The 16,331-nt window shown below is 38.6% G+C and overlaps 1 protein-coding gene and 1 long non-coding RNA gene across 2 annotated transcripts in view; one reads left to right on the forward strand and one right to left on the reverse strand.

The window, feature by feature from the left end:
- LOC144377865 (uncharacterized) overlaps positions 1 to 16,331 on the reverse strand; it is a 57,600-nt gene that overhangs the window by 5,897 nt on the left and 35,372 nt on the right. The window contains exons 2-8 of the long non-coding RNA XR_013439097.1: positions 14,422 to 14,542; positions 14,252 to 14,335; positions 13,520 to 13,764; positions 7,425 to 12,306; positions 5,146 to 5,220; positions 4,740 to 4,809; positions 4,224 to 4,393 (exon numbers count right to left, since the gene is read on the reverse strand). This is a non-coding gene — a long non-coding RNA (uncharacterized LOC144377865). The remainder of the gene's footprint in view (positions 1 to 4,223; positions 4,394 to 4,739; positions 4,810 to 5,145; positions 5,221 to 7,424; positions 12,307 to 13,519; positions 13,765 to 14,251; positions 14,336 to 14,421; positions 14,543 to 16,331) is intronic.
- Or10g2 (olfactory receptor family 10 subfamily G member 2) lies at positions 2,410 to 3,366 on the forward strand. Its single transcript, XM_078050354.1, has one exon. The coding sequence runs from the start codon at positions 2,410 to 2,412 to the stop codon at positions 3,364 to 3,366; it is 957 nt and encodes a 318-aa protein (XP_077906480.1).

Consider the following 16,331-nt stretch of genomic DNA (forward strand, 5'->3'; position numbering starts at 1 on the left):
CTTTCCAGAAACAGATATTGATTGAGTCTTATCCCAAGGATAAATAGGAGTCTTTTGATCCCAGCATGTTCAACACATCACTGAACCAATCTTTGTTCCTCATCTTCACAATTTCATAACTATTTCCTAGTAGCACCAATCCTGAAGGTCACTGTGGAAATCCAAACAAAGTTTCAAATTGCTGGGTAAAAGGCTTGCCTTCCTCTGAGCCTCTCCAAATGGAAATGCACTTCAGGAGAAGTGTTCACATGAAATGAGCTTGAACTGGGGCAGAGGCACATAGAAAACAGCTCATACTATGAGCCCATAATGACAAAGAGGTCCCTGGAAGGTGTCCTGGTCCCTCCCTGTCTTTCCCTTCTCAATCGAATCCCCCACACCCTCTCCCTAGGGTTTCCAGGATAATTATCTTTTTTTAAATGCCCTATTTAGCCAGGCACAGTGTTGTACACCTGTAATCCCGTGACTCTAGATGCTAAAGCAGAAGGATTACAAGTTGAAAGCTAGCCTTAGCAATTTAGCAAGACCCTAAGTAACTTTTGAGACCCTCTCTCAAAATAAAAAGGGCTAGGGATGTGGCTGAGTGGTTAAACATTCCTAGGTTCAATCCCCAATACAAATATATATATTCTCTAACTTTAGTGGGTTCCTATCTTCAGATTCTTTTTATACTGAATTGTTTTTATGTTTCAGTTATTTGGAGTTATTTGGATTCTGACCATTTTGCAAATGATTTCAGCAACACTATATACAGTAAAACTTGGGAAATTTAAAAATATTTAAATTTAAAAAAATTTTTTTTTTGTTGACAAAGGGTGCATTAACATTTCCTGTGGACCTTGAAGAGCCAGGTATATTTAGCATCATTATTGTCATTAGCTCTTAAATTTTAATATATGAGTTAAGCTATTTTAGAGAATAATAAAGACACAATTTACTTGGAGATAATTCTGATGACAATTAAATGCTTGAGTACATTAATAGTCACGTGTTATTTATAATTAATCCATTAAAATTTTAATTGTTTTCTGAAAATACCCATTTAAATTACAAAGATATTTTATAGTTAAATGATAGATGAATGTATCTCAAACCCCACTGTGGAGGTAAAAACTTTATCAAATAAGCTACTTAACAGAAGTAATAAAATAAACATATTTCTTCCCTCTAGTTTCCTTGTCACCTGGTTCAGATACTTGAAAATCTTTAAAGTTCTTTAAATAGTCACTGTATGTACACTGAAAAAAAAAAAATATATATATATATATATATAAAACACACAAAACATCAAGTCATGTATTAATCAATGCTTTCATAATAAACAATAAAAACTCCTCTGTAATCTCATATTTTTGAAAATCCAATCCCAAACCAATGGACCATATAAATCAATTAATAAATCTAAATGATATTCTGAAACAATCAAAAACCTGATTGGCCCTTTGAGTTTGTTATAATGAAACTAGACCCACATTTCAAAATGCAAAGGACCATCCTTGCCCTAAAACACCCACCCATGTGGGTACAAGGGTTAAACAAACAAGATCAGCAGAAAACACTGTATCACATCAGCAGAATTTGGGAACATCCACTCAATCAGCCATTCAGTAATTCAGAAAATACTTATTTATCACATTTACTGTGATAGATGAGGTGATTAAAGGAGGAGATGAATAAGAAATTGGACAATGGCAATATAATACGAAGCATGCTCTGTACAAGCATGGTCCTCGGCAATCAGGAAAGGTTTCTTTAAGGTGAGGATCCCCAAACTGAATCCTGAAGGAAGAGTAAGGACTACCTAGTTGAAGGGAGCAGAAAAGGTAAGCAGGCACAGGTTCCAAGTTAGAACATACTTCTCTGACAGCCCTGGGAGTCCCATGCATCGCTAATACTAAGAAGGAATTGCAAGGGGTGTAATAGGGTAGAAAACAAGGACCACATAATGAATATCTGTGCATGTTCTGGTGATGAAATGTGACTTTAACTGAGGAATATGGAAACATCCCAATAACGGCAATGAAGAAAGAAAGTAGATGCAAGGTGTGTGTTTCATACCCCTCTGCATCTACTTTAGCTTCCCTTCATTGAAATCCCTTTTGATTGAAATTTTTTGACATCTCTTATTATTTACATGTTCCTCTCTTCCTTGATCTGCCAAATCTTGCTTCTCAGGGTCTCTCGATGGACATGAGCTTCCATATGTCCAGGAAATTAACTAGTCTCTGGAAGTTTTCTCCTGTAACATAAGCCTAAAAACCTAATGGTGACAACTTTTCTTCTTAAAAATGTGTTTACATAAGTCCGTTCCTCTTCTCATTTCTAGGTGTTATTTATCTGATAAAGGTATCTTCTGTGACATTTCCCATGCCTGATTTCACCATTCATCTTAGCAGACTGAAGAAAAACATGAGAAGAAACAAAAACACATCGCTGGACACCACAGTGACAGATTTCATTATCCTAGGCTTGCCTCATCCCCCAAATCTAAGAATCCTCCTCTTCCTGGTCTTCTTCATCATTTACATCCTGACCCAGCTGGGGAACCTGCTCATTCTGCTCACGGTGTGGGCTGACCCGAAGCTCCATGCACGTCCCATGTACATTCTTCTGGGAGTGCTCTCATTCCTGGACATGTGGCTCTCTTCCGTCATAGTTCCAAGACTTATTTTGGATTTTACTCCTGCTAGCAAGTCTATCCCATTTGGTGGCTGTGTGGCTCAGCTTTATTTCTTTCACTTCCTGGGCAGCACTCAGTGCTTCCTCTACACCTTGATGGCCTATGACAGATACCTGGCAATATGCCAGCCCCTGCGCTACCCACTGCTCATGAATGGCAGGTTATGCACCATCCTTGTGTCTGGAGCTTGGGTGGCTGGCTCCATCCATGGCTCTATACAGGCCACCTTGACCTTCCGCCTGCCCTACTGTGGGCCCAACCAGATAGATTATTTTATCTGTGACATCCCAGCAGTGTTGAGACTGGCCTGTGCTGACACCACTGTCAATGAACTTGTGACCTTTGTGGACATTGGGGTAGTGGCCGCCAGTTGCTTCATGCTGATCCTGCTCTCCTATGCCAACATAGTCCATGCCATCCTCAAGATTCGCACTGCTGATGGGAGGCGTCGGGCCTTCTCCACCTGTGGCTCCCACCTAACTGTGGTCACAGTCTACTATGTCCCCTGTATTTTCATCTACCTTCGGGCTGGCTCCAAGAGTCCCCTGGATGGAGCAGTGGCTGTGTTTTACACCGTGGTCACTCCATTATTGAACCCCCTCATCTACACCCTGAGGAACCAGGAAGTGAAGTCTGCTCTGAAGAGGATAACAGCAGGTCGAGGGGCTGTGAATGAAAATAAGTAGCTACAAGCTCAGGAACCACCATGTCACCATCACTACACTGTTTTCAGCTGCTGCTGCATGTGACAAATGTTTAATAAACAGTTCATGACTTAAATTGAATTTACTTCTGATTGAAAGAAACTTAAGAACACTTTGAAATTGGCTCAAATTGTTTTATATTATTTACTTAGAAATAAACTCATACATTACTTCTACCATCTCTGACTACCTTGTAAAATGAGAAAATGTCTATTAAAGGCCAAACAATAGAATGTATCAATGTCTTTGGAGGCATATTATACCAGAATATTTGAAGGAAAAAAAAATAGTGTAATGCCACTCAATTCTCTTTTTTTATTCTTTTTGTCCTTAAGCCTAGACCCATGTTTCTTTGCTTGCCCATGGTTTGAATATTCTGAAGCACTTGAACTTGAAAATTCTGGATCATTTATGTTTTCTTCCTGTCCCTCCCCTCCCTATGAGCTAACATCAAATTCTGTCTATTCTACCTTTAAAATGTCTCTCTTAATTCCTAACTAGTCTTTTGTCTTTTTCCCCTTCATTTACACCAAAATCAATACTACCCTTCTGAAACACAGAATCTCTGAAACATGAACTCTCCAGTGAATGAAGATTAAAGTCAGACTCCTTAACCTGGAGTTCAACATCCACTACAACCTGGATCCTACATGGCTTTTCTTCTAAGACATCTCCAGCCACCTTCACTGATTTATCGCCACTCCTTGAGTCTGCCTTGAGCTTGCTTGATGCTCTTTTGCTTCCTCTACATTGAATATACTTTTTTCCTCTCCCTATTGACCAAGTGAAGGTTTTTAATTCCTTTGGGTCCATATCAAACACTTTCCCATTAATCTTACCAGACAAGACTTAGCTCCTCTTCCTTTGTGTTGCCATAGCTCTTTATTATAATCCTTGTCACAGCCTCTCATGAATCACAATTAAGAATTCTTCTCTCTTTCCACCCCAGTAGATTCTTACAGGTCATATAGCATTCATCATGTTTGTGTCTGCTCCACCTCTCTAAAAACTAGAAAGAGATATAGAAATCAGTGTTTATTGCTGAATTGAAACAGCACTGGGAATGTTCCCTAAAATGCATTATAAACAAAATAAAGACATTTTTTCAGTTATCCCTGTTACCTGTCCTGGTCACACCATAACATTCAAAAGAAACTGGAAGATTCAAGAACATGTCAGTCTAAGAGCAAATATGGACAGTTCCCCGGTGAATAATAAAAACATGGTAAAAGCATTTTTTTTAATTTGTTGATGTATTTTTCACTTCTTTAGACATGTGGTGTCATGTTGGCCCATTTTAATCATGAAGTGAAAACAAAGGGCTGGGGATGTGGCTCAAGCGGTATCACGCTCACCTGGCATGCGTGTGGCCCGGGTTCCATCCTCAGCACCACATACCAACAAAGATGTTGTGTCCGCTGAGAACTAAGAAAAAATAAATAAATGTTAAAATTCTAAAAAAAAAAAAAAGAAAAGAAAAGAAAACAAAGAGGCTTGGGATATAGCTTAATGGTAGACATGTGGTTAGCAGATGCAAGGCCTTGGGTACCACCCCCAGTACCACCAAAAAAAGGAAGGAAAGAAGGAAGGAAGGAAGATTAAAATATGGAAAGACTTGAAATTAACAAAATTCAAAAATATATCAATATAAGAATCACATTATGCTATAAAAATAATATATAATATATATTATATAAATTTTATTATATATATAATATATAATATGGGGCTGGGATTGTGGCTCAGCTGTAGAGCGCTCACCTAGCACTGTTGGGACCCGGGTTTGATCCTCAGCAACACATAAAAATAAAGGCATTGTGTTGTGTTCATCTTCACCTAAAAAATAAATATTAAAAAAAGTAATAATCTTAGGAAGAATGCATACTATTGGAGAAGATAAGCAAAGCAATACAGTATCCACAATAATTTGCTAAGCTTGAAACAGCTAAGGCATTGAAAATCACCAAGTGGACATTTGGAAATTATCATTTTAAATGGAACCTCAAAGACATTGACAGGTCAGACCTTTCATGAGTCTCTTGGGCCAGTCTGCCATATTGATGTGAGAAAAGATAAGATATTGAGATAATATGTAAGTTAATCCACAAAATGTAACTCCTCAGGGTTATACACGTGAATGCCAAGTTCATCAGTTAAAAAAAAAAAAACTGATCCTGATGTTGTGTAACAGAGCTGTTAGTAAGAATTCATCTACTTTCACATGAAGAAAGGTACAAGTCAAACTATGAAACCAACTCAAATTCTGAAACAATGTAAACAAAAACCAGGTTGCCCCTGAGCTATGTCTGTTTGCTATCATAAAACCTGGGGCCCTTCATTTCAACAGTATGGTTCCTGTGATCAACTCTCACCTCCTCTTCCACAACCCACTCCTTGTTCATCCTTTATTTCATCCACTTTAGGATAATTCCATTTCATCTAAAGGAGCTCATTAAACCAATTAGTAATAAATATGAAAGATCAGTGGTTCATTTAATTTCCCATGGTATTTGGCCATCAATTTAGATGGTCCGTCAAAGAGGATTTTACTTCAGTAACTTCGAGTTTTAATGAGTTAACTCAGCTACCTGGTGAACTATTCAGTTTATCTGTCCACTTTAGAAAAGAAAGAGTACTTTTTTTTTTCAGTACTGAGAATTGAGCCCAGAGCCTCACATATGCTAGGCAAGTGCTCTGCCAGTGAGCTACATCTTCTGCCCTGTTAACAGAATCTTGATTCTGCCATCAACTAGTTATGTGTCCTTGGTCACACAGCTGAACCCTGGTTGCTTTATACATAAAATAGATTCAATAAGATCTACTTAATGATATTTTTAAGAGCATTGAATGAAATAGCTGCTGTAAAGTTCTTAAAACATGATAGACATTTAGTAAATGATTGCTAAAATCATTCTTCTCATTATCATTATTGAGAATTTAAAGGAGGATCTGTGTTAAGAGATTGTAATAAAGTGTGGACACAGGAAATATTTTGTGATGAAGAGCCCACCATTTCCTCCAGAGGAGGGAGTGAAATACCAGAGGATGAATAACTGTTCTGCTCACAGCCCGGTTGTACTAAGGCAATGGGATAAGTTGCCGAGAGACCAAAAAAGACAGCCAGAGATGGCATGTGAGTCATAGGTTTATTGAAAATTACTGTGGGGAAGGTCCAGTAGCAACAGGCTGGAGAGAAAGCACTCCATCCCTCATGGTGCTTCATCCAGTTGGTGGCTGGCTGAATGAGCACTTATCCTCTCCACAGTGTCTGTTCCACACCAGTTACCTCAGAGAGTAGGGTTTTATAATTTAGGTTTGCTTTGTGCCATTGTATGAGCAGTATTCCAAGGAACTTAATGAACATGCAAGATAGCACTTCTTGCCCAGTTTTCAGTGCAAAAGAGAGAAAAAAAATCAGTGACTTTCAAGATAATCCTACCTGGACACTCTGGTACAGGCCTGCTTACTTTGTTCTCAAGCTTGCTAGGTGCTTAGGAATGGAAAGTGTTGTTTCAGTGCTTAGGAATGGAAAGTGTTTGTGACTGTCCTTTTTTTCCAAGAATGACACCATGATCAATAAATGAGACACATGGAGAGCTCATCATCAACAGTAACAGAACCACAGAGAGCCTTTGCTTGTTCACAGAGCACTAGGAGCATCTACTGATGCTGCTTCTGGGAGACGGTGACCCAGCTCTAAGCAACTTCCAGTTCCTGGAATTTTGTAATCTCCCAAAAGACTGGCCTTAATTATCTGAGATCTTCAACACGTAGTTAAGAGCCTTCTATTCTTTTTTTAATATTTTTTTTAGTTGTTGATGGACACAATACCTTTGTTTTGTCTGTTTGTTTGTTTGTTTGTTTTATGTAGTGCCAAGGATCGAACCCAGTGCCTCACGCATGCTAAGCAAGCACTCTACCACTGAACCACTACAACAGCCGCCAAGTCTTCTGTTCTTTATATTCATATTTATCTCTTAGAGGGAAAAACCCTCATATTTAAGTATGCTTAATGCAGCTTTATTAAAATATCTACTAACCTGAGAAGACCAGCATGGCCTTAAGAAAGGATTTGTTCATTTGCAGATATTCTCCAAGGAACATAAAGGCAAAAAGTGTGAGAGAGAAAAAAAAAAGTCCTTAATGTTTCTTAGTTGCCCAATGATCTGACCATGAATTTCATATGCCTCAATTTTACTTGGACTCAGTGTTTTCTCTTTTCTTTCTTCCTTTCTTTTTTTTTTTTTTTGTACTGGGAATTGAACCCAGAAGCACTGAGATGCATCCCAAGCCCTTATATAAAATTTTATATTGAGACAGGGTCTTGCTAAATTGCTGACACTGGCCTCAAACTTGCAATCCTCTTTCCTCAGCCTCCAGAGGTTCCTGGACTATAGGTGTGCACCACCACACAGCCCATTTTTGTTTTCTAGAGAACAGCAAGTGAAAGGTATAAGAGAAGCCTAGGATGAAAGAAAGGAATGCTGATGTTAGTAACCACCTGTCCCTCATCTGCCTCAGCATCCCAGACAGAACTCAGCCATTTTTGGTCCCTTGTACAATAAGCTCAGGTGATAGTCAACTCTGAGGTTTACTCTAATTTATCTTTTAAGACCATAATTTTCCAACTTCATTGCATTTACAATCATTTAGGAACCTTTTTTATTTAAATAGTAGTGCCCAGGTTCCACTACCCGAGGTTCTGATCTAATTGATCTGAGCTGGGACCTAGGTAAAAGAATTTTAAAAGGAAATTCTTTTTTAATATTTATTTTTTAGTTGTAGTTGGACACAATATCCTTATTTTATTTATTTATTTTTATGTGGTGCTGAGGATCAAACCCAGGGCCTCACACATGCTATTTGAGCACTCTACTGCTGAGCCACAACCCCAGCCCTTTAAAAGGAGATTCTAATGTGAATTAGAAACAATTTCTTAAGAGTATCTGACAGGCCCCAGGAGAATCTCATTTTCCAAATTAAGTCTGGTTATCAAGGAGAACTTGATTAACTTTGCAAGTTAATCTACAACCTTAGAAGATCAGATTCCCAGATCCCTTGCAGTTCTCAACATAAATTATCTAGACTTTTAAGTGTAATTCTTTTTTCTTCCAGTGCTGCCTATCAACAAATCACAAAATACTGGGCTCGGTGGCACACGCCTTTAATTCCAGTAGCTTGGAAGGCTGAAGCAAGAGGATCACGAGTTCAAAGCCAGCCTCAGCATCGGCGAGGCATTAAGCAACTCAGTGAGACCCTCTCTCTAAATAAAATACAAAATAAGGCTGGGGATGTGGCTCAGTGGTTGAGTACAGTCAATCCCCAGTATCCAAATAAATAAATAAGTCACAAAATGGACACAGGCCTCCCTTGATCAGTACTGATATCCAAACTAGGTGTCTATCTAGAAAAGAAAGCTTGGAATTCTTCCTAATCCCTCTGAAGTTCATAGGAAAATGCACCAATAGAAACCAGGTGACACTTGATTACAGAATTGTTTTCTTTAACTTAGAGGAACTCAACCACTGAGCTACATCCCCAGCCCAATTTTGTATTTTATTTAGAGACACGGTCTCACTGAGTTGCTTAGTATCTCCCCATTGCTGAGGCTGGCTTTGAACTTGTGATCCTCCTGTCTGAGCATCCTCAGCCACTGGGATTACAGGTGTGTGCCACTGCGCCCAGCTCTCCTGAGGTATTTATAAAACAGTGAAGAACACAACCCAGAGATGAAGTGTAGTTGCTATGGTTTTGATATTAGGTATGCCCCAAAAAGTTCATGTGTTAGGCAATGCAGGTAGGTTTGGAATTGAAATGATTTAGATTATAAGAGCTGCAACCTCATCAGGCTTAATCCATCTGATAGATTAATAATTTAAATCGACTGCCAGGTAGTAACTGTAGGCAAATGGGGCATGGCTTAAGGAAGTAGGTCACTGGGGACGTGCCTTGGAATATGTCTTGTCCCTGTTTTCCTTCTCTGCTTTCCAGCTGCAATGAGCTGAGCAGTCTTCTTCTACCACACCTTTCCACCATGATGTTCTGCCATCATTTGGGTCCAGAGCAATGGTGCTAGCTGACCATGGACTGAACCTCTGAAACCACATTCCCCAAATAAACTTTCCCTCCTCTAAATTGTTCTTGTCAGATATTTTGGCCACAGTGACAAAAAGCTGAATAACACAGTAGTCTTCTTGAGAAGAACATTTCCACAATTGTTATTCTGGTTATTTTCCTGGGGAACTGGAACTAAAGACAGACTGTCACAGTGAGAACATGCTCCTAACATCTAAGTATCAGCATGACTATAGAAGCTCCATAGACACCAAAGAAAAGAAAAATGAATGGACAAGGGGATGCTCCACCTTGCCCACACTGAGGGACAGAGACAGGCACAAAGGTAAGGTCCTAAGGGAGATATTCACCACCAAGTACTCAAGAGAATAAGGCCCAAAGATGTTCAAAAAGCAGAGATTTATTCAATCATTTTAGAAGATACTTGGATCAGATATACTCCAAATGCCTTCCAATCCTGAGAACCTTTTAATCTCTAAGACATTTTCTGTACACTTATTCTTAAGACGTTTTCTTAAGACATTTTTTTTCTTAAGACATTTTCTGTTTGCCTGGATTCGAACTTAGAAATGTCTGATTACCAAATCCAAATGTAGCTACAGCTCTTTGAATATGACTGTTGAACCCCGACGCAATGAAAAGACCACCAACTCCAATTTTAAATCAAATTAAAGCAAGCTTGTATTTGTGTACACAAAGATAGCTGATCAGCAGCTGTCTCTCCTAACATGGGTTAAAGATCAGCACCCCAGTTCTCCAGGAACAAGGTTTTATAGGACAAAAAGTTGCAAAGGTGGGGTGTCTTGAGAACTTACAGCTAACAGAATTTTGACAAGCATAATACAAAGGCAGATAGTAGGTTAATGATCTATATGGCATGATATTTCAAGGTAGGGAGTAATTTCAGATCCCATCATCAGAATTTATGAGGCACCACTGAGGTTTCAGAGAGGGTTGTTATCTGGTCAAGGAAAGCCAGGCATGGGTGGGTTCAAGGCATGGGCAGGAATCCCAAACAAGTTTAGAAATCACAATAATTTACAGTAAAACAGAAATTAACTTGTGACAAGATGACTCCCAATCTTAAGATGGAATTAGGCTGGGTTCATCAATGACAGCTGAGCTGAGTTCCCAGTTTGACCAACAGTAATTTTAAAAATCTTGGTTTTTGCCTATTCGCAATAGCTCTAACATCTATCATCAAACCTTATTTCAGGTGGAAATAGAAGAAGTTGCTGGGTCATACAGAGAAATTCTACAAGCAAATATAGGAAGTATCAAAGAGTGATGGTCTTTGTTTTTATAAACCCCTCTGTTAGAAAAACATGTGGTTTAGAAACCAAAGTCTTCAGGGGAAAATAGAGAAACAAGGTCAGAATAAACCTATTAACATCTTTTCTAATACCCAATACAAAAAAAAAAAAAAGTCCTTCTGTAAACTCTTCATTGTGACTAAATTAAATACAAAGATAGCATACAGAGGAATGAGAACATCAATAACTTACCTGTCTTCAAATTTAAGAAATTTGATATTGTATAATTATTTGCACTTACCACTTACTCTTTGCAAGAATATTTTAGATATTTCTACTCTTTGCTAGAATATTTTTAGATTCTCCTCAAAGTTTCAGTGAAGGGCTCAAATTTTTTCATTAATTTTCCTTACAATATCATGTATATGGTCATTTGTTTCAGTGTTAGATTCTCCACTCAAAATTATCGGTATTTTTCTGAATTTATGTGAAGTCTCATAATGAACCACATACATTTGAATAATTCAAAAGACTGAAGCTGGTCTTGGTGAAACATGCCTGTAATGCCAGCGACTTGGGAGGCTGAGGCGGGACGATCACAAATTCAAAGCCAGCCTCAGCAATTTAGCAAGGCCCTAAGCAACTTAGTGAGATCCTGTCCCAAATAAAATAAAAAATAAAACAGGCTAGAGTTGTCGCTCAATGATTAAGCAGCCCAGGTTCAATCTTCAGTACCAAAAAAAAAAAAAAAAACTTTGGATAACTTGACTTACAGTCATGTAATCATCCAATGTTATATATCCCTTACTAGCTTGTGACTGATTTATATTATAAACTTTAAAACAAGCACATGACATCAGCAACAGCATTGCTTGCATGTATCTCAGCTCTTTTTCTCTTAAAAACAATAAAGTCAGTTCTGAGGGTGAAGTATTTTCAAAGGCACATTTGCTAAAAAGTCCCCTATATTTTCAAAGGTATATTTGCTAAGAAGTCTACTCATTCTCTGTTTTCACTATAACATAAGCAATATGAATATAGTGATTGTTTATTCACTGATTCACCCTACCAACTGAAAGACTGCCTAGCACATCTTAGGTGCTCAATAAAAAAAAAAAACTGTTCAGTCAAAAATATCCATTTCACTTTCTTTGCTAGTTCTTAACACTTAGGCACTCTTATTAATTCCAAAAAGATTGACTCAAAATTAGCTAATAGAAGAAATTAACCCCCAAAGGAAAAAAACTATATAAAAGTAAATATATATACTAAGATACAGAAAAAGAGGAATGTCTATATAAAGAAGAAATTCTGCTCTTCCTTTTATGGACAGAATATATAGGTAATGTCAAGAAAGCTTCACAGACTTTGGGATAGCATACATGAATATCATTCAGAAAAAGAAAATCTTCAAACTGAATGGTATATTTTCTGCCTTCCATGCCCATCATGCAGTGCTTTCTCAGGAATTTCCTGCTGGCCTCCTTCCTCCCCACTGAATGCCCTCCATTCAAGACTCACTCTCCTGTTCCACAGGCAGGAGGTCTCCTTGTCCTCCTCATCCTCTCAGTCCACCGCCTCCACCGCCTCCAACCTGCTGGGTAAATCCACCGTAATGTTAAATGGTACCCAAATAACCCCTCAGAGAATCACAAAAATGAAGATAAATTTGACAGAATTAAATGAATTCTTTTCAAGCTCAGGAATTTACATTTACTCACACATTTCAGAATTTCATAAGGGTAAATGAATATAGAATAGAGCTCACCATTGAATAAATAAAGGCACTCACCAAGAAATCCCTCCCTTAAATAAAGAGCTTCCTCCAAAGCCAATTCTGTCTTTAATCCTTAAGATCACAGAATAGCCAGACATGGTGGCACATACCTGTAATCCCAGCAACTCAGAAGGCTGAGACAGGAGAATCACAAGTTTGAGTCCTGCCTCAGCAAATTATCAAGACATAGTCTCAAAATACTAAAGGGGAGTGGGAGAGGGGGCAAGGGGTAGGAAAGATGTTGGAATTAAATGGCATTGTACCTAGGTACATGTATGATTGCACAAATGATGTGACCCTACTTTGGGTACAACCAGAGAAGTCAAAAATTGTGCTCCATTTGTATGCAATGAATCAAAGAGCACATTTTTATGTCATGTATAACTAATTAAAACAAATAAATGATTTTTTTTAATGGGGGGAGGGGCTGGGGTTGTTAGCTGAGCACTGTGGCATGTGTCTATAATTGTGGCAGCTCAGGAGGCTGAGGAAGGAAAATCACAAGTTCAAAGCTTTCTTCGGCAAAAGTGAGGCGCTAAACAACTCAGTGAGACCCTGTCTCTTAATAAAATACAAAAATAGGTTTGCAGATGTGGTTCAGTGGTCAAGTGCTCCTGAGTTCAATCCCTGATACCCAAAAACTAAGAAATAAAAATAAAATTTAAAAGGCTGGGGATGTAGCTCAGTGAGTACCCCTAGGCTCATCCCCAGTACTGAAAATAATAATAAAACAAGTTCTTGGAGGTACAAATAAGTAGGATAAACAGGGAATTAGGAGAAAGAAAAAGCAGTTGACCCATTCTTCTAGCAATCAGTGGTTCAGAAAGTAATGAGACTCCCTCTCAGAGTCCTATGCTATATTATTTGAGTTTGAAGTCAGACATGTGAGTAAGCATATACTGAGAAAATACTAGGACTTTTCAAGCCCACCTGTTTCCCCCCAGTTGAGTTTTAAATTTTGGTGCAGCCTCAGAGGCCACATAACCATTGTGTCTCTCACAGCACACACATAAGAGGCAGAGTCCTGCACCTGGAGCTCACTCAGGAGAAGGTAACTGTGCCCATCAGACCGACTCAGGAATGTAGAAAATCGGCCTCTCCTCTCTACACCATCCAGAACATTGTAAGAGAGAAACATGGGTGCTCCGCCCTCACGTTGCTGGTACCAGGACAGCCCATTGAACCCAGATGTCTGGTACGTGCAGTTGACCTGGATGAAGGCTCCTTCCACATCGTTCAGCTCAGTGGGCTGCTCGACACTTTGTCCTGCAGCACCTGTGAGGGGAACCAAGACTGTTACCAGGACAGCACTCCTGGAAGCCACGTGGTTATCAAAAATGATGCTTCCCTGTGGTCACAGGAAAGCTGCCACTGACAAGGGAATTGCTTGGATAGAAACAGTAAAAGAGCTGGGCACGTGGCACACGCCTGTAATCCCAGTGGCTTGGGAGGCTGAGACAGGAAGATTGTGAGTTCAAAGCCAGCCTCAGCAATGGCGAGGCACTATATTTTATAAATTCACTGAGACCCTGTCTTTAAATAAAATACAAAATCGGACTGAGGATGTGGTCCAGTGCCCCTGAGTTCAAACCCCAGTACCAAAAAAAAAAAAAGTAGTTATTATTGGATATTCCATAATAATTGGAATATCCTCCTAAATCCACCAGGAAAGACTCTTTGTTACAAAAGCTAGAAATCATTTAGCTGGAAGAAAGTTACTGGGAAAACTGCCAGCTGTGTTTGCTATTAAGTTCAGACTTACCTCCCACCAGCAGGGAAGCATGAAAAAGGAAAATTCCCCACATCAGCTGCAGGACACCACCAGCCTGGCACAGCCTCCTGGCAGCTGCAGAAGACAAACCCTCTCTGTGAGGGAGGGAGGGAAGCTCCACCTGATGAAGCCCAGAGGGACACAGGGGAGGAGCTGCTTACCTGAGGGGTGGCTTCAAGCTTCCTCCACAGGAGCAGCTGTGGGGTCCTGCAGGATTCTCTTCCCATGAACATTTCCAACTGCCCAACCCATGGGTTTTAATCCAAGTGATTCTGGTGAAGACTGAATAACAGAATTGCATATAAAGAACAGAGAAGCAAATGTGACCATAAAGCAAAAGCAGAAGTAGTCAGTTTCCCTCATACTAACAGCTTCCTTTCTCATGACATAATAAAATGAAATCCTAGCTCAATTAGAGATGAGTGTGTGTATGTGCACATATTGAATACTGCATTTGTGTCGTGTTTTGAAAGCTAGAAAGAGAAATTGTATAATTAAGTGTACTTAAAACAACAAATGTACAAATAACTTTCAAAAGATTCAAAAGTATGGACTCCTGTATTGGGGTTGTGGCTCAGTGGCAGAGCGCTTGCCTCACACATGTGAGAGACTGTATTTCATTTTTATTTTATTTCATTTTATTTCAATCCTAAGTACTACATAAAAATAAATAAGCAAAATAAAGATATTGTGTCCATGTATAACTAAAAAACATTTAGAAAAAAAAAGCTGGAGTCCTTCAATTGTTAATGGAGCTCTGGTTAAAAAAAAAAAAGATTCAAAAGTAAGTTGTAGAGTGATGCGTATGAAATGAGATGGCTATCATGAATATACATGTGTGTTATAAACTTTTAAGAGTGCAGGAATGCCTACAGTAAGCTGTTTATATTTGTTACATTAGGGTTTGTGGAGGGAAAATGGAGATGGGTTATATTTTTCCTTGTTCATCTTGTATTGGTTAATGTCAAAATGACCATGCTTCACTATACAAATTAAAAGAAACTAGGGGCTGGGGATGTGGCTCAAGCGGTAGCGCGCTCGCCTGGCATGCGTGCGGCCCAGGTTCGATCCTCAGCACCACATACCAACAAAGATGTTCTGTCCGCCGAGAACTAAAAAATAAATATTAAAAATTCAAAAAAAAAAACAAATTAAAAGAAACTAAAATTAAATGAGAACTGAAAGAAAGAAAGAGATGAGAAGAAAAAAAAAGGAAGAAGAGGAGAAAAAAACTTCAACAATAACTTCAACTATATATCAATATATCACAGAAAGAAATTTGAATACTTTGCATATTTATTGGCCTCTTAATATGACTTAGTAGAAAAGATGTCTATTTTTTTGTTGTTGTTACCTGGGATTAAACTCAGGAGCACTTGACCACTGAGCCACATCCCCCAGGGCCCTGTTTTGTATTTTAATAGAGATACGGTGTCACTGAGTTTCTTAGCACTTGCTCTTTGCTGAGGCTGGATTTGAACTCACAATCCTCCTGCCTCAGCCTCTGGAGCTGCTGGGATTACAGGCATGCACAACCGCGCCCAGCAAGATGACTATAATTTTTAAAAAGTGGGACTATAAATGTTGGCAAAGATATGGAGAAATTGATATCCTTGTACATTGCTGGTAGGAAAGTAAAATGGTGCAGTCATTTGGAAGAGTTTGTGAGTTTTTCAAGAAATTAAGCAATGTCTGGTTCAATCTCCATCACTAAAACAAAAAAAGAAAAATTCAAACATAGATCTACCACATGACCCAGTAATCCAGCAATTCTACACCTAGTTACAGACCCAAAAGAAAGAAAAACACATACCCACACAAAAACTTGTGCATGAATATTCATAGCAGTGTTATTCACATTAGCCAAAAACAATTCAAATATCCATTAACTGATAAATGAATAAATAAAATATGATATATAACTGTACAATGAAATATTTTTCATTCATAAAATAGAGTGAAGTATTGATACATGCTACAACATAGATGAGCCTTGAAAACATTATACTAAATGAAAAAAAAAGCCAGACACTAAAAGCTGCATTAACAAGATTCCATTAATACAAATTGC

Source organism: Ictidomys tridecemlineatus, chromosome 5 (assembly GCF_052094955.1).
Source record: "Ictidomys tridecemlineatus isolate mIctTri1 chromosome 5, mIctTri1.hap1, whole genome shotgun sequence".
NCBI classification, from domain to species: domain Eukaryota; kingdom Metazoa; phylum Chordata; class Mammalia; order Rodentia; family Sciuridae; genus Ictidomys; species Ictidomys tridecemlineatus.

Excerpts from the sequence above, each read along its gene's own strand:
- Or10g2 (XM_078050354.1), top strand. The coding sequence starts at position 2,410 with ATGAGAAGAAACAAAAACACATCGCTGGACACCACAGTGACAGATTTC.